The sequence below is a fragment of the Dunckerocampus dactyliophorus genome, chromosome 9 (genome assembly GCF_027744805.1).
Source record: "Dunckerocampus dactyliophorus isolate RoL2022-P2 chromosome 9, RoL_Ddac_1.1, whole genome shotgun sequence".
In the NCBI taxonomy this organism is placed as follows: Eukaryota; Metazoa; Chordata; class Actinopteri; order Syngnathiformes; family Syngnathidae; genus Dunckerocampus; species Dunckerocampus dactyliophorus.
Genome location: NC_072827.1, coordinates 27,159,864 through 27,178,807, shown reverse-complemented (window position 1 = coordinate 27,178,807; position 18,944 = coordinate 27,159,864). Strand labels below are relative to the sequence as shown.

The following is an 18,944-nucleotide window of genomic DNA, read 5'->3' as shown; positions in this document are numbered from 1 at the left end:
ACCCAGTGGGATCTCCCCTTAATGAGGCGCAGGATGATGGAGGCACAGATGATGCTACTGTGTTTGTTTATGGGAGAGTAAATGTAATGTGTGTTCAAGGGATTGTCCTGTGTTACAGAAATTTGTTTCAGGGAGGCTTAATTAGGGGTGTCCCGATCTGATACTAATATCAGATATCGGGCCAGTGTCAGCCAAAAAACGAGTATCAGATTATATCGGCCTGCATCTCAAATCTCCGATATTGGCACTCCGACACAAGCAGTTGATTCCTGACCTCGCTCCCACAGGTTAATGCAGCAGCGACCAGATAGAGCCCACGTGATCACAACAACATTGTGTGCTAACGTGTTTAACATGGAGTAGAAGTGATGTCAGCTGTGGGTATTTTTTGTCCGAAAAAAGGCGTTGCGGCGGAGTGCGACCCTCGTCATGCACAAGTTTCCTGTGGTGGCACAGAACCAGGGACTAAACTCACCGCACATTTGAAGCAGCGCTATACGGGAAAGTCCACGGGACGACACAGAAAAGATGACCACCCCCAGTTGGTGGTCGTGTTTAAACGCTTATAATTGAGCACCTCAAACCTTGCTTAATTATGCCAAGCTGCCACTACATTGTGAATAAAACTATACCCCAGATGCATGATAGAAATGAATGGGTCTGTTTTTCCTCATACCTACTGTTGCTGATGATTGTTCTGTGTGAGTAATATCACTTGATCAAGCCTTTTCTAACATTCTGCACTACAAAATAAGTCATATTCTAAAAATAAGTCAATAAGTTTTTGTTGATATCAGATTAATATTGGTATCAGCCGATATTCAAAGCTGCAATATTGCATCTGATCGGAAGTGAAAAAGTTGTACCGGGACAGCCCTAGGACTCTTAATCAAAGCACAATAACATGAAAATGCTATTGTTATTCGGAGAGTGGTGCAAAAGTATCTTCACTAGTGATTACTCTGAATAGTAGGATTATGTCAACGCCCCTGAATTTTGTTTCTCTGGCTAATCGGGGGACAGAAATGTTTTTGCGCTCCCCGATTTGAAATACTTTTGAGAAACTGATAATATCTATGAATTTATCTGTAATGTATAGACTGAACTTGAAAGTGAAACCAGCAAAATGCAATGCATGGAGAGCAGTGAAGCATACAAGCGTATTCAAGAGTGAAATTGCATGCTGAGTACGACAAATTCATGAATGTTGGCAGGTCTGCACTAACATTGAAAGCCCTCCCTGCCTCTCAGGCGCCCCCCGACCACGCCCCCCAGGCATCCCGCCCCACTATTTGAGAAGCACTGTGCTAATCCAAACACATTACTAACAATTTGACGATTTTATTCTGTGCACATGTTTATTCAAACCCCCAAAATATACATGTTCTTTAGATTTCTGAAATAAAAGCAAATGCTTTGAGGATGAATGAAGGGCACGGACTGAATAGGGTCTGCGTATGTACACTGGAAGCCTGTCTCCAGAGCACTGTAGGGATTAAAGGATCAGCCTTAACTATTTCTCGCCCCCCTCCTACTCACCCACCCCCACAATCACCCACCCCCTGCCCCATCTTCTGCATTGCGTTTTTTTTTCCCCAGAATATTTGCATTGTCATGTTGCATTTGCAGTGTGGTATAGAAAACGGATGGATGGATTTGCACTTTCACCATTTTTGCTACATCAGAGGAATAATCTGCTAGTCCTGTTTGTCCTTTCGGAAAGTCTATTAGAAGACTGTGTAAATGAACTCTTCCAGATCAGGCGCAGGCATTATTTATGGGATTCTATGTCCGTAGAGATGTTCCATTAGAGATTAATGGGAGAGGTCCATTTCCTGTTCTTGCTGGTGTCAGATGTGACGCTGAGATGTCCAGATTTAGTTTGTCAGAAATGGAAAAATGAAAGCAAAAACTACAGAACACCTAGTAGTCATCAGCTAGTGGCTTTAAATTGGCTCATATTGGGTTAACATGCATGGTGCCTTCAGTCTGAGTTTGTGTATTTCTCTCCAGCTGACCACATCTACTGATGGCGTCCCGCATTGAGAGGCCCAGCTCTGAGAATCATTGGTGGGGTGGAATTACAGCGCGGTCTTCTACTCACACGGCTCGATTGTCTTTGCTCTGGAAGGGACGGATTTATTGGATACCTGAGAGAGCATTCTCTCCTTCCCCCTGCACTCTCAGCAACCTGCTTAGAGACAAGTCTGCATTATAGATGAGCTCTTGGCAGGCGCAACACTCTCACAGCACTCGAGTTACCTTCCAGGACATGCCCACCGACACAGTAGCTGTGTTTGCATAAACATCTAAACAGCATCTTTACAATTTGGCAAATGAACAGCTTCAGTTTTATCAAGCCCCTTACTGGAATCCAGAAAAATGTCCTGGACTTTAGAGTTATAGTGGTTATCTTTAGTCAGCGCAGTTAGTGTGCTCTCACGCCCAAGTTCCTTGTGAAATATATTCTAAACTCTTTCTGACCACGCTGTCCTTTTTAAATTAACCTTTAGCCAACTCACCGCTCTACCTTTCCCTGCTGGACTTTGATCTCCCCTTCCTGGCTTTACCCTCAATATGTCCCACATTCCCCTTTCACTGATTCTCCTAGTGGGTTTCATTGTACATTTCAGGGTATTACAGTATAATATTATTGCTCCTTGCCAGTTACAGTGTATAACATGCATTTGTATCAAATAAATCATTAGAAAGACACCAAAGTATGGGAAACAGTGATAAGCGGCAGAGAACACGAGAGAGAGAGCATTTGATAGGCTTTTTGATTTAATGATATTTCGGAGCATTGTTGTGAGGCAGATGGGAACATTGCATAAAAAGACACAGGAGCTGTATACATAAGACAGTTTTACCACAACACAGTGTTGTGTTTTTACTCCCTCTCCTGACCATAGCATTACGAAACCTGGAAAAAAATGACTCTGGATGTTTTGGGGGAAGGAAAGTGGAAGGAATATGTTATAAATTTGTCAATCTGGACCTGATTGTTATATAAAACATTCTTTGCAAGTAATTATTTTTTGTTATGTCCGATGGTGTTTTGTTTTGATGGTAAACCACATTTTCTTTCCCTTTCCCTTTTATCAATAAAATACATTTTAAAGAAAAATGTACACAAATTGTGACCAAGTCGTCAAATCCATAACTGCTTTCATGGTTGATTTGACCATGGAATGTTTGTGTAATATATATACTGTATATTGACGTTATTATTTTCAATGTTATGGGTTCTAATACATGTTTTTGTTCCCCTTCTGGCAACGTAATGCTCCATGACATCTGTTTGGATTCAGTCCTCTGGATTTTTGCGTCCTCTCTTCGACCTTTTTCTTGTGTTTTTGTGTGGCGCCAACTGGCAGCTAGAGAGATGTGTGTACAGTACTGTATGTAAATACATGTATAGCCTCTCCCTAAGAATGATTGAGTGCTAGCATGTTGGCTGCACGGCTAACAATGAGTGGCTGTGCCTGCTCAAACGGTGGTTCATGTGTGCCAGCTGTTTGGCTCTCAGCTTTCCTAATACACAACAACCGTTTTAAGCCCTGCTGTGCTGATATAACACTCCACAGACCACGTAGCAAAGCCCCGACTGGTTATGCGCATGACGATTTAAGTCACTGTTCTCAGAAATTTCCCAGAAATGATGCTATTTCTATTCAGTCTGTCTCATATCCACCGATTTAAAGCTTAGTTGATGTTTGTTTCATGATTTGACCACTTCTGGCATGTAATACCTGCCGTCTGTAGTTACAAATAATTGCCATTAATGTAAGATCTGTGAGAGGATTGTTGAAGTGTTAAGAGCCAAGTGCAATTGATTTGGTTGTGTGAATGTATTTAAACGAGTTTGTTCTTCAAGATCAGTTTGTTAACATGTCTCCTTGCTCTTGTCTATTTTTTACAGGTGTTTCAAATACCAAATCCATGTGTTAGGACCACTCCTCATCAAGAGTACGTAGCCCATGTTCATGCATGACACCATGGGTAGCTCCCCCGAAGTGCTCTCATGGACGACCTGTCCCAGCATGCTGGTGGGCAAGCTAAAAGAGGAGCTCAAACTCAGTGTGGTTGGGGATTCCATGAAGAAATCGAACACACCTAACTCTCAGGCGCAGCCTCCTCCGCCCCCTCCTTCTATATTACCCCCTCAAATAATCACGGACTTGGTCCCACCGACCCACCTGCCCGTACCCCTGAAGACTCTGCAGCTACCCAACCAGGATGAGGACTCTGTGCTCGGGGGCTTAAGTCCCACAAACATGGCCTTGAGCGTTGACTCCATGCGGAGTGAGGGTGGCCACTTTGACAACAGTGTGCTCCAGCTGCAGGAGCAGGACCACGAGGAAGCGGGCTCGCCAGCCTCCTGCGAGCATGGAGGGCGTGGGAGTGGAATGGAGGACCACACAGGAGATAGGGACTGTCATATGGACCACAACGGCGAGGGAAGACAAAGTCACCAGCATCACCCCGATGACATCAAGCTACACTTCCACAGAGCAGGGCCCGGGTCGGGTGGCTTTCTGGAGGGACTGTTCGGCTGTCTCCGGCCAGTCTGGAACATCATAGGAAAGACATATTCCACAGAATACAAGCTACAACAACAAGGTGAGCTTATTGTTTTCTGCATGAGGCTGTACTGTTTGTCAGTTTGAATTGAGGTTATGAAAAAAGTAGACTCACCGTGCTGCAGGCTAGTGCAAGTGCGGTCAGACAAAAATGAGCTGAGTTTTGTCATTGGCGTTCTAAATTATCTGGGTAGTCCTCTGTGGTCATTTTTAAACCCACATACCATTGTCTCTTGCTCAGTTGCAGAAAGTACCAGGTGTCTATTAGTGGTAAGGTGTTTATTAGGTGGGATTGTACAAAAGTGTAAATGCATTTTTATAATATTTAATAGTAGTTTGATTATACTTATTTATAGGAAGTAATATACTATTACTGTATATTGTAGATGGTACACTACCTAATTGTTTTTTCTGCATGGAATAAGTCTAACTAACTTGTTCATTTCATTTTCCAGTCCACCTTTTTTTAAGCATTTGGCTACGGATAGCTCCACATTATGCAGGACTAATTTTCTACTTAAACTGAATTGTAAACTGCAGCTTTACAGATGGCATTTGTGCTCTGCGATCTGTACTTTACCATCTGGACCATCTGTTATTTTCTACCTGAGAGGAAAAAAAAATGCGTCTAGCAGAGGTCGGGTGTTTATTTTTTCAATCGGACGGTTCACGTGGCTAGGCATCTATTACAGCAGATATATTAAAGTCAAATGGATCATTGCCATCACATTATGAAGGTTTAGGCTTTGTGGCTTTTATTTTGCTCATGCTTTTCATGGTAAATATGTCGTAAATTCCGGTGTATAAGTCGCGCTGGTTTTTAGACGCAATTTAGACGCAAAACCAGATTTTTACATATTGTACATATATTTGTACATATATAAGCCCCACACCCGGCTATGAGCTGCACGTGTCCACGTCATAAAATGGTCGCAGGAGTCCATGAGGACTGGGCAGCTCATTATGTGACAGGAGCCAGTCATGAGCTATAAAAAACTCACAACGAGCTTCTCAACCCATTGGAAATTGCAGGAGGTCATTACTCAATATAACAGTCTGACTCACTGTGAAATCTTATTAAGAACACTAAACTCATCACACAGCAACTTAACACTCAAAAGGTGCCTGATAAATATACAAACATGTACCAATACGAGTAAAAAATAATTAAGTGTGCCATAATGCATTGCGTTTGAGCAAAGCATTTCATTGTATAAGCAGTATAGAAAATGTATGGATGGCGCTGCAATGCCATCTATGTCCACCAGAGGAGCCCAGAGCCCAGAGGGAGACTGACGTTATTGTAGCACCCCATTTAATGCGTTACCCATACGCAATGCATTATGGGAAAACTGTAAAAGTTCCATCCATCCATCCATTTTCCTCCGCTTGTCCGGGTCCGGAACTTTGAAAGTTTTTTTTCTCGTATTGCTACATGTATTGGTACTTGTTTGTATATTTGTCAGGTATACCTTTTTGAGCGTTAAGTTGCTGTGTGATGAGTTTAGTGTTCTTAATAAGATGGCACCATAAGTCAGGCTGTTATATTGTTGTGCTGTTATATATAATGACCTCCTGCAATTTCCAGTGGGTTGACAAGCTTGTTGTGAGTGCACTGATAGCTCAAGAAAGAGCTACCGTTTCCTCACTGACTCACAAGCGGCACAGTATTTAAACAATTAGTTCTGAAGTAAAGGAGATGTTACGAGACTAGAATTTAGCCATAAATTAGGCAGACTTCTGGATAAGCCGCAGAGTTCAAAGTTTAAGAAAAAGGGAGCGCCTTGTACATCGGAATTTACGGTACATGATTTTATACACAGGAAGTCTACATAGTGTGTTGTCAATTAAACATATCCAGATATGTGGGAGGTTCCGTTTGAGGAAATCTCAGAGTTGCAGTGGCTCGGTAGCGGCGCTCAGGGAGCCGTCTTCCTTGGCAAATTCCGCTCTGAAGAAGTAGCCATCAAGAAGGTGCGTGAACAGAAGGAGACAGACATCAAGCACCTGCGGAAACTCAAGCATCCCAACATCATCAGCTTTAAGTATGTCTCCAACCACTTGGTGTGTGTCATGTTGCAAGTACTGTACTGCTGATCTGCTCACCTGTTTCCTGTGTCCTATCCCACCTAGGGGTGTGTGCACTCAGGCACCTTGTTACTGCATTATTATGGAGTACTGCGCTCAAGGGCAGCTCTATGAGGTGTTGAGAGCAGGACGGAAAGTGACCCCCAGGCTGCTGGTGGACTGGGCCTCTGGCATCGCCAGCGGCATGAACTACCTGCACCTTCATAAGATCATCCACAGGGATCTCAAATCTCCCAAGTGGGTTTCCTCTGAGTGCTCGCATTGTAATGCATGACCGCGGTTCAAACTGTTACGTTTTGGGTGACTGTAGAGAAGCATTTTTCACAAAAATGTTTGGTGGTTTGTATGACTTCAGGGGTATTTGAATTCAAAAATATATGTTAACCTTTTAAAACAATGAAATTGGGTCAACATTCATGAGTGTGAAAGTCCTTATATGCAGATTACTTCAGTTTTTCCTATGCTTGTCAAATCACTTAGCCTTAAGCAACAACAATTCAGCCTTACGATTCTCTAAGGTGTGACATTAACCCACAAGATGTTCAGAATGGATTTGTCTCAACACCGCTTTCTGTTTCACACTAAACCTCCTGCACACACTGTCCGCACTCCCCGTGTCGCTAATCAATGATAGCGTGCCGTTGAGCTGCCTAATGCTGTATTAGTCAGCAGAATGATGGCAGGCTGAATCTTCTGGAAAGGTCAGCCTCATTTGATTAATTGGATGAATCACATGCAGCCTTGTCATTTTACAATTGCATTTTGTGCTCATTGTGTTTTGATGCTCTTTATGAAAGACTGGCTGATGTCTGTTTTAGGGCTGTCTTCGACTAAGGATTCTCATAGTCAAATCGGATTTGGTAGATTTTGTCCATTGTCGACTAATAGTTGAATATTATAGTTGAATGTTGTTTTTTTAAGAGCTCTGCTCATGCCGATCCCTACAAATAAACAGATCTCATTTGCAACTTTTCCCACCTCTAAGGAAAAGGCAAAAACACTCAGATAAACAAATAAGTAACAAGTGTACATTTATTTTTATTTATTTAGGGACACAGAAAGCAGTTCACATAGATGCACAGTGCTCCACCTCTGGTCTTGTCGGTTTCAGACGCTGTTCTATCAGTCCGAAGTGCAGGGCAGTCGGCTACCTCAATAACATTATTTGGTACTCCATTGTTTAGTCATGTCTCTGTGAAAAATTATGACATTGCAGTCTAAAAGTCTCTTACTGTGGGTGATGTGGAGTCGTAACTCGTACATTTGATTCACTGAAGACAGCACATTAGCGAGGAAAATGCTTGGTAAGGAGAATCTGTGCGGTGTTAGCGTGAGCTTAGCTCATATTGCTTCCTCGCCTTTGTTTACATTCTCGACGCCGCTTGCGAGCCCTTCTGCCCGGCTGAGTGGTGTACTGTATGTAGACTACGGTACTTTAGAGAGCTCAGGTACGAGTCGAGGTTTGGTGATTAAAAACGTTGGTGCTGCAAAATCCAATATCCAAAAGAGTGTAAGATGTTAAACCAGACCTGATATGAGCAGAATAATAACTACAAAATTGCAAATCTGGAAGAGATGCTGGTCTTTGCGATGTGTACGCGCAGCCATCTCGCATAAGTAAAGGTCTTCTGTTAAACACACGTCATTTCAACTATTGTAAGACACCCCTTGTCTGTTCATTTCAATTCTTATTTTCATTGATGAGCAATGCTTATTTTATTGCTGTTAAACCATTTCATACTTCAGTTTCCCAAAGGCAAGGGTTTTCAAAGTATAGCACAATGAGGCTCACCTTAGAGAACATACTGTTGGGGCCGCCACAGATGTCCCAAAAAATGTATTTTCTATTTTGTGGTTTTCTGTTCACCCTGGCTGTGTTTATTAATTTTTCCTTGACATAACTGAAGTCAGCTTTTCTTTACATTCCTGAAGCTCACACTCCAGTTACATGTTTTTCATGTCTTTAATAGTGTTTTGGTCACCCACAACGACTCTGTGAAAATCTCAGACTTTGGAACGTCCAAAGAGCTCAGTGACAAAAGTACAAAGATGTCTTTTGCTGGTACGGTGGCCTGGATGGCACCAGAGGTGATCAGAAATGAGCCTGTGTCTGAAAAAGTGGACATCTGGTGAGTTCTGGTGCTGCATGATGAAGAAGGTATCATTTTGAATTTTCTCATGATGATCTGGTGTTTGTTGCAGGTCGTTTGGAGTTGTGTTGTGGGAACTGCTGACTGGAGAGATCCCCTACAAAGATGTGGACTCCTCTGCTATCATCTGGGGTGTCGGAAGCAACAGTCTTCACCTCCCCGTCCCCTCCACCTGCCCGGATGGCTTTAAAATCCTCATGAAACAAACATGGTGTGTGAGGCTTATTCAGATACTGTAACATATTGGAGCGTGGCTGTTTGTTGGAAAAACTCTTATAGCTCCAACATCTTAGATCAGTGTTTCACAACTGGTTTCACCCCTTAATGACAAGCAGCAACCCAAATTGCAGTTATTTTTCAACTCAAACTTCTCAAATATCTTATATTTAAAGGCATTTTGTGCAACAGTTACACATTGCGGCTACCTGGGTGCGCACCTAATGGTTGCATAGCAAGCCAATACGAGACAATACAAACAAACAAGAACGCAAGGTGCATTTATTTTTTTTTTGCCCAGGTATAGACTCACAAAAAAAACCTGCAACCCACTTTTGGGTCACGATCCACCAGTTGAGAATAACTCTGAGATGATCATATCTTCTCACTCATTATTATCAGGCAAGGCAAACCCAGGAATAGACCATCTTTCCGTCAGATCCTCCTGCACCTCGACATTGCCTCGGCTGACGTTCTGGGAGCTCCTCAGGAGACGTACTTCAAGTCCCAGGTCTGCACCACATATAAAGACCACTTTAAAGAAGTGCACCACGAAAGCCGGGGGATTTGTGTAACTTCTTTTAGCATCGTGGGTTGTAACTTTCTTCATTCATGTTCCAGGCTGAATGGAGGGAGGAAGTGAAGAAACATTTTGAGAAGATCAAAAGTGAAGGCACATGCATTCACAGGCTGGATGAAGAGCTGATCAGACGCAGAAGGGATGAACTCAGGTAAAAAAATAACTGTGACATTTGTAAGCATACCAGTACTGCCGTCATAAAACCTTTTATTTAAGGTGCAGGCATTTTTAAGTAGCATTTTAACATTTTAATTGGCATACAAGTGTACAAAGAAGTTTACCACTTTAAAAAAAACCCAACTCTACTTAAAAACGATACTTAAATTTAATGACAAAGTACCTGAATATAAGTTGTACCGACCAAATTTAAAGAGAAAAAAATATTGTACATATATAGGTCACACTCTCACCAGTCTATAAGCCACAGGTGTCCACATTGTAATATGGAATCTTTACACAGAAAGAAACACTATCAAACTTGCAATCCTACCTACGTTTGGTGTTCATCACATCATCACTCGTTAGCGCCGAGGAGTGACACGTGAGACATTTTCTTTCATCGAAGTTCAACAACTGCCGCGGTCCAAGCAATCCAAACAGAAGCTGTAGTAATCCTACACTTGATCAAACTTACTTAAGATTTGTCAGATCAACACACATTCCTGCGTAAGACTTCAAAACATTATATTAGCATCCATTTTACCAGTCCAATTCACTACTTCCTGAATCTGCTCTCTAAGCATCATGGGAACTGTAGTTCTTTCAGCCATAAATTACCCGCAATATTGTTTAAACCACAGGGTTTAAACAACACCTGCACCTGCACCACCTGAACCATGTTGTAGACACTATGCTTTCTTTACACTGTTCTCTTTACTTGTCTTGCTGCTGTAACAAGTAAATTTCCCCGCTGTGGGATAAATAAAGTACATACAATACAATACAATACAATACAATAAAGCGTGTGGGGAAAAAAGTGGCGGCTTATAGTCCAGAATTTACGGTACTTTTTCTCTTCTCATACCCATCCATTTTCTATGCCGCTTGTCCTCATTAGTTTCACGGGGGTATGCTGGAGCCTATCCCAGCTGACTTTAGGCAAGAGGCAGGATAAACCCTGGACTGGTTGCCAGTCAATCGCAGGGCACATATAGACAAACAGTCATTTCTTCTCATCCCCACTAGGACCACCATGCCTGGTCCCATTTTTTTGGAATAAGTGTTGCAAAAAGCCAAATGAAAAGTAAAACCAGTGTTAAATCCTGCTGTCTGAATTGAGCACTCTTGATACACTGGTTTTGTGCCATATGCTAATTTGAACGCCAAAGGGGGTATCTTAAAGATTATGAAAATAATTTTAAATTGTACAATCTTAGCAGCTGTATTAAAATGAAAGAGCGGACCCGCTTAAATTTGTAATACCGGAATGTCCAATTGATGTTTGTCTGCCACCGATAGTAGTAGCAGTTTGGGGAAATTGTTACATAATGTGGTTTCATGTTGACGTGCCAGCCTAGATTGAGGATTTGTTTGAGCCTTTTTCGGACGTTCCTAACCCTATCAGGCATGCACTGGACATCCGGGAACACTATGAGAGGAAACTGGAGAGAGCCAACAACCTTTACATGGAGCTCAGTGCCATCATGCTGCAGCTGGAGGTCCGAGAGAAAGAACTCATGAAGTAAGTGAAGAAGCTCTTAATTGCGGTTGGTTGTCCTGCTTTACTATGGTTGTGCTTCTTTCAAAAATAGGGTCACTTTTGGTTTCACCATGATTTTGAATTTGTCCAAATGATACATACAATACCAGCCTTTAGTTATTGGCCATAATACACTATAATGACATTCATTCCACACCATGAGTGCAGTATACACACGCACACACACACACACACACACACACACACACACACACACACACACAAAACAGTATATTGATGTTTTGGTTACTTTATTAGCCAACTGTATTGTTGGTTTTGTTTGAAGTACTATCCCAGCAGGGTGAGTTTGTTTGAGCCAGGCAAAAATCCAGCATTAGAGTCACATGTCAGTCTGGGCTCAGACTTCTGTTTATATTATAGGCTGAACTTCCCAGGCCTATGTTTATTTGTCTCCATGACATCCACTCGTGGACATTTACAGTGACCGCCTCCTCCTTTCATTTGTGACCACTTCCTTGACCATTTTTTGTATTTGTTAGTCAAACATTAACCGGTGTGGAAATTATAGTCATAGTGCAAACCTAATTCCGACAGGAGAGAGCAAGCGGTGGAGAAGAAATACCCTGGGACCTACAAGCGGCACCTGGTCAGGCCCATCGTGCGGTCAAATGCTGTAGAAAAGCTGATAAAAAAGAAAGGAAGTATTTCCCACAAACCTGGGGTGCCCCCTGCCAAAAGGTAAGACTCTCACCAGCATTACAAGTAAAAGAAGTTAAAGGCATTATAATGTCTTTATGCACGCAGTCAGTCATACATACAGTATGCTGCATTTGAGGCAACACGTTATAGTTTCAACACAGTCTGTTCAGTGATACTGGTTAACCTCTGATTTGTTCACATTTTGAAAAAAGCCAAAGTGAAAACGAAACACTTTTGTAGAGTTAATAATCCTGTAGATGCTCAGAAGTGTCTCAAGATTTACTGAACTCTCGTGCAATATCAGGAGGTCTCGCGTAACATCACACACATTTCTGAGTGACTTTTGAGATGTATTTTTCTTGAAAATTCCAGAAAGTTCTACAGTAATATCCAAACACAGTATATTCAAAGACATTCCTTAAAAAGATTCATCATTCAATGCATTATTTCTTTATGGACCTCTTCCAGGCCTGACTTGCTTCGTTCCGATGGGATCCCGAGTATGGACCCCCTCCCCTCCCCCTCACCACTGTCCGCCAGCCCAAAGGTCTCCACGCCTCCTGGCAAGTCCCGCTACCGAAGCAAGCCTCGTCATCGCCGCGCCAACAGCAAAGGAAGTCATAGTGAGTTCCTCGGGGTGCTGAAACCTGCTGCAGGGATGCCAGAAGATGCCCAGTCACAACAGGAGCCCCCTCATCACCACCATCACCTCCCCCTGCCTACCGAAGCACCCCAGCTCCCACTGAAGGGACGTGAAGAGGCCGTTGTGAACTGTGCCAATAACTTGCGTTACTTTGGCCCTGCCGCTGCTCTCCGTAGCCCCCAGACTGATCACCTGCAGCGCCGTGTTTCCGGTTCCAGCCCCGACCTCATCTCCACGGCGGTGGATGCAGACACACGTCAACGGACTTCATCCACTAGCTCCAATCCCTTATTAGGTACTGGTGCTGGGTCTATGTGTCCCTGCTGCCAGGCTCACCCCTTCCCTGGATGCCTTCACTGTCAGGAGACCCCTCCTGCATCCAGCCAGACAGAGCCGCTCCATCTTCATGAAGGCACACAGCCGTCTTTGAGGGCTCCCAGCAAAGATCCAGGTTCTGATGAAGACGTCTCTAACAAAGCAGAGGCTCAGAAACAGGAGGCCTTTCACAATACACACACCCTTCCGACTGCACTTCCCCGCACACTCAGACCTCTGAGGAAGGTCAGCATTGGTCTGATTTCTGTTTATGTGAAGGAAAGTGAGGAAGATGTTGGAGAAATTGTATTTACTTGTCTTACAGGGTGGCGATGAGTCATCTGAAGAGGAGGAAGGAGAGGTGGATAGTGAAGTGGAGTTCCCAAGGAGACAGAGGTGAAGTGCAGTTACACATTTACACCGAGTGATTACCTACAGTATATTGCATCATGCGGCTTAACTGGATGATTTTCTGGAAACATGTTTTTGTGGCTCCTCATAGACCCCATCGCTGTATGAGCAGCTTCCAGTCATACTCCACCTTCAGCTCGGAGAATCTGTCTGTGTCTGATGGAGAGGAGGGAAACACCAGCGACCACTCCCACAGCGGACCGCTGGAGAGGCTGAGCGCCAGCCAGGAGGAGCACCTGGACGAACTGCTGTCGCACACGCCGGACATCCCCATTGACATCTCTACCCAATCAGACGGCTTGTCTGACAAGGAATGCGCCGTCCGCAGGGTGAAGACACAGATCTCCTTGGGTAAACTGTGCTCGGATGAACACAGCTATGAGGTTAGTAGTTTGTTGTTTTCTTTTCAAGACCCTACACACTTAGCTCCTGTAAAACTACGTATAATAAGAGCTGTTTCAAAGATGATGATGGCCAGTTGTAATTGTCAGAGAGCGCTGTAAAACTGCTCTGCAGCTTGTTGAAAAGTTTAATATTTTACACTACAGTATTTGGCTTAGCTCAAATTTGCAAGTCCAACAACATACAGTACTGTATTTCCTCATGCGGTGGCCGGGTGCCGTGTATTTATTTACCCAACAGCTAGGAGGGGCGGACAATAAAAACACGTTTTGATAATAATAATTAATAATAATAATAATTAGGGATGTCTGATAATATCGGTCGACCAATTGGATTGTTCACCCACTAATTGGGAAAGTGAGCTGGGTTTAGACCAGGGGTCACCAACGTTTTTTCTTGCGTGAGCTACTTTTAGAAAATGAAAATGTCCACGAGCTACTCATTTTTGTAGAAATGATTTTCATACCTTATTTCAACCCAAACAAATCAAATATGCTTGTTTTACCAAAACATTCACAAAATGCTGGTATCCACAACTCGCATGTTATGTTTCAGAATACATTTCTTTCTAGTGTTCTCACATTATTAACTGAAAACCTGAATGAAAAGCAGGCCTGTGGGCACCTCATGTGGTCGTGGGGGGCTACCTGGTGTCCGTGGGCACCACGTTGGTGACCCCTGGTTTAGACTGTCTTGAGACAGGTTAGTTTTACCCTACTGATGATGTGTTGTTGCAATAGCAGGTTTTTCTGCCAGTAATGATATCACCACGTGAGTAATAACATTGTACTTTACACTGCAACAAGCTTGCTAGCTCATTAGGCACGCAGTCTGGAATTGTTTGTGTTGCTTTCGGATTGTAAATAGAGTAAAAATATTAACAATTAGTCAAAATAGTAACAGAAGTTAAGTATTCTAACGAGAAAAAAGGCACAATTTTACAGGAATAAATATTGTAAGGAAAAATAATTTAATTTTAGTAGCATTGAGTTGAAATATTCATGAATGAATAGAGAATAAAGTCAAAATATTATGGGAATAAAGTAATAATATTAGAAGAAGAAGATTTATGAAGATTATTTAAGGAGAAAGTTTAAACATTTGTAAAATAAAAATAAAAAAGAGCAGAAATGTGGAATGAAAAGATCAAAGAGTGAAGTTTATACTAATAATACGCTTTTTCACCAATATCACAAAGCTGTGATGCATTTTTTTATTGAACTACAGTATATATAACCTCTTAGCATATCTACATCTGTTGCTTTACAAAATATCAAAGTGGCCCTTGCATCCTTTCATTTTTCACTATGTGGCCCTTACTGGAAAAAGTTTGGACACCGTCTAAATCCATATTTGATATTTTTTCTCCTCTCAGAATCCTCTTCAGTTTGGCGAATCAGACTGTGACTCGTCAGAAGCCGAGTGCTCAGATGCCACTATTCAGAACAACAAAGGGGCCCCGTCTTCGTGGTAAATCCATACATTTTTACTTTTTTTTTTTTTTTTTTTGCCTGGCACCAATAGCGTCCCACTGGGTACTGCAGAGACTACAGCAATAAGAGGACAACAATGTCAAAAACAGAAATCCTTATAGCAATCTCAACCAGAGCCCCCCTCCTCCTTTTACCATGCCTTCATACCGTTCCCCTCATGTTCAGCACAGCATTCAGGCAACCCGTGGCAGGGATTCCCTTTCAGAATGAAAATGTACAGGAGATCGTGTAACATTCATCATTTATTTTTTACTTCTGAAGGACAATTCAGGTCATCAGCGTGACGAAAAAGACTCTTAATGAGAAACATTTTGCACAATTTGCAAATTGTGAGTTGAGACTGCTGTTGGACAAAGACACATGTGGTGATAGTGAGAATGATTCATTGAAGCGTTGATCGGTTTAAGGCTGACGGCAAGCGGTGGCGAGTTACATCACCGTTAATCTCTCAGGTGACCCAGATGTGGAGCATCACTACATGCCTTTATCTGGCTGAAGTCACTGTCTTCATTTTATTGGTTTACAAATCCAAAATCGGCACGCACCGCCTTCTGGTACCAAAACATCATCACCTGGTTTTATTATCAGTGTACGTTGCAGAGAGCAGGTCTTGCATCTCCTGTCCAAACCTTGCCTCCAAGCAGAACAAGGTGGGGCGTCCGCAAAGCTAGAATTATAAACACCAGCATGACCAACCTGCCTCGTAGTCGGACTCCATTATGTGTCATCAGGACCCTTGCTGTGACTGCCCTCGGCATGCATGTGCAGCTTGCAATGTGCAATAGGCTGCCGGAAGACTGCATTAGGTGGACACGCTAACACGCTGAAGCAAAGGATGCAAACTACGATTTAACAAAACGATGACGATATCCAGCTCATCCTTTTTTTTTTTTTTTTTTGTCATCATGAAGATATCTATAAGTGAGAACACACAAAACCCCGCCCACTCCACTCAAGTCTCATCTCAGGATTGCACGAGGACCGGCAAAAACTGGACTGGACCAATTACTGTTTGTCAGAATGTTTGAATCGTGCATATTTGTATTGTTGCAACCATTCGTTTTTACCATACAGTATATCCTCAAATAGTACCCTCCACTCTAATGGACGCCGTGCCTCTATTAGTCACTGGGTGTGTCCACCTGCAGTGTCCGCATTGGTGGCTGTAATTACCTTTCAGTACACTAAAGCTGGATTTAGTTAGCCAGCAATGGTGTAGCTAGTAGCACTAAATAATAATGTGACATCATAGCAGCAGGACCACGTGTAACTTGCCAACGAACAAAGAAGCCACACTAATGTCTCATAATTATCTCTCAGTTTTTTTACACAGCACTTTGTTTTCTTCACAGTAGCACATCAGCATGGTCTTACAGCCGTACACCAAGCGCAAAGTAATCACACAAGCAGGAAACGATACGTTCCGCCTCCGACTGCACTGTATTATTTATAGCAAATTCAAACTGCTAATGTGAAACAATTACACATTCCATTCACACTGTTACACAAAGCAACAAGTATCTGTCGCCCAATCAGCAGCAGGTCTAGCTCCACCCTTATGCAACCCTCTGCAGGAACTCCTTTATTTGAGGATATGCGGTATAGCTGGTTGCAGGTGCATTATCCCTTTCCATTTCATTTTTCGATGCAGCGTCTCCCATCTAACACTTTCTAGCAGGGTAATTGTTTGCAAATATTTTCCAGCAAAGGTGATTAGAGACATAGGTTGCTTGCTCAGGATCAAGAATGTCTAGCAGGCTAGACCCGCAGTGAATGGTGGCTAGTGGAACTCAAGAAATAGCTTTTTTTTTTTTTTTTTTTTTAACGCTCAGGCTTGAGGTTGCTGGTTGAGCGCAGGAGCAATATAACAGCCGCTAGATGGCGACAAATGCAATGACATGTAAATATACTGCACTGCTGCTTTTTATTATTGAGTTGATGCTCTTCACCACATAAGATCAGCAATGTTGTACTAGTTTGAGTTTGCTGTGTTTAAAAAGGGATACAATATCTGTAATGATTTACATTTTTTATTCTTATTTTGGTGACTGGAAAAGCAAAGAAAAGCAAAGCGAAACGTAGTGTGGCTTTCATTAGTGTCAGCTCAAGTGTACGTATGCAGGACAGTGGCTATAAGGAATATAAGCCAGAGATAAATAAGGCATCATTTTAATTTTCAGCAACCTAATTTCAGTGTTATTTTCCTCTGTTTATAAACATCAGTAAATGCAACTCTGACTGAGCTTTTGCCGCTAATGATCATCTTAAACCAGCTGAAAAGAAGCATTTTTATGATGTGTTTTACATCAGTATTGAACTCTTCAGGTGCACTGGCAGCAGAGATGAACCTAAGATTTGTAATTACTGTTTTTTTCTTTGCTTTAAAGCTTCACAAAGGCCGCTGCCTCGGTTTGAGCCACCCACATCCATCTCCGTTGTGTTTTATGTGAATTAACTTTGTGTGTTGTAATCTGATCAAGCTGTCGATCCTGTGAAGTATGATTGTCGTGTAATGTTTACTTCCATTATTTTATTTTGTAGCTGGCCTACACTATTATTGAATAATTTATTATGAATGATGTGCAAGTGTTCTTTTTCATTTCTGGCAGCTTCTTCTTGAAGAATTATTTTAAAAAAGAGCACAATGAACAGGTATGAGGACAGTATTAGTTTTGTCTTTGGGGGATCAAATCATTTGAAGTATTGATGTACACTGCACTTGGCAACATGCATTGTACTCTCAACATATCTTTTCAACAAAAGCCAATCAGGGGACACAAACACAGGGTCAACAAGACCGCAGACATGAAGGTATTTGGGTTTTATTTTCCTTTCTGCAGTTTTCTCTCTTATTTAATGCAAAATACCAATTTGTGTCTGAATCTCTGTGAAGCTCTTTCTAACCGTGGACATCATGTGGCCTCATACCAAGTATCCAGTAACTGTTTCTTTACTGCACTCATTTCTAGCTCCTCTTCCGTTTGAATGGCATTACGATCAACCAGTCCTCTCATGTTGGATTCCTGTATTTTCCAGAGTACAGTACAGTGGATAATCTGGGAGAATATAATCCAAGCAAGTAATGCATGGAATAAATGCTGATGTACTGTACCCAACATCTAGTGGTGGTGTGTTTATGTTTATGTATGAATACCATCCATCTACTATGCCACTTATCCTCATCAGGGTTGCGGGTATGCTGGAGCCTATCCCAGATGACTTCGGGCACGAGGTATTCATGCACCCTGGACTGGTGCATGAATACCATATTTACTCGAATAGAGTCCTCCACTCAAATAAATGCCTCATATTCACTCCTTTTAAGAAACTAAATAACAGCTGCTGTCACTGAGCACAGTGGTTCATGACTGTATGAAAACCCTTCCACTCCTGAAATGTTCCACAGAATAGGGTGACGGACGATTTGTCATGTCTACGTTGCCTGTGCTATTCGTTTCCTGACAAATAGACCACATGGCGGCGCTGTTTTCAAACCTCAAAGTTTGACCCCGTAAAGTGGGTTGACTTGAAATTTCTCACACAGCTCAATGCACTCTACAAAACACCCACTGTAATTTTAGGGTGTTTAGCGAAATCACCACAAAATTTGGTACGCACATTTAGGGGACTGACAAGCAGGTGTGTAAAATTTGAGCAAAAAACGTGGCTGCCACGAAGCAACAGTGTCAATAAGCCTATTGTTA

The 18,944-nt window shown here is 42.4% G+C and overlaps 1 protein-coding gene across 5 annotated transcripts in view; it reads left to right on the top strand.

Annotated features, from left to right (window-relative positions):
• si:ch211-45c16.2 (mitogen-activated protein kinase kinase kinase 13) overlaps window positions 1–18,339 on the top strand; it is a 35,489-nt gene extending 17,150 nt beyond the window's left edge. For all 5 annotated transcript variants that reach the window (XM_054786332.1, XM_054786333.1, XM_054786335.1 and 2 more), the window contains 13 exons: window positions 3,923–4,623; window positions 6,445–6,628; window positions 6,717–6,908; window positions 8,642–8,800; window positions 8,874–9,032; window positions 9,440–9,548; window positions 9,659–9,768; window positions 11,182–11,298; window positions 11,872–12,015; window positions 12,445–13,180; window positions 13,260–13,330; window positions 13,437–13,728; window positions 15,123–18,339. In XM_054786332.1, coding sequence (XP_054642307.1) covers window positions 3,981–4,623; window positions 6,445–6,628; window positions 6,717–6,908; window positions 8,642–8,800; window positions 8,874–9,032; window positions 9,440–9,548; window positions 9,659–9,768; window positions 11,182–11,298; window positions 11,872–12,015; window positions 12,445–13,180; window positions 13,260–13,330; window positions 13,437–13,728; window positions 15,123–15,221 — 3,015 coding nt within the window. In that variant the 5' untranslated portion in view covers window positions 3,923–3,980 and the 3' untranslated portion in view covers window positions 15,222–18,339. The remainder of the gene's footprint in view (window positions 1–3,922; window positions 4,624–6,444; window positions 6,629–6,716; window positions 6,909–8,641; window positions 8,801–8,873; window positions 9,033–9,439; window positions 9,549–9,658; window positions 9,769–11,181; window positions 11,299–11,871; window positions 12,016–12,444; window positions 13,181–13,259; window positions 13,331–13,436; window positions 13,729–15,122) is intronic.
• Window positions 18,340–18,944: the final 605 nt, after the last annotated feature.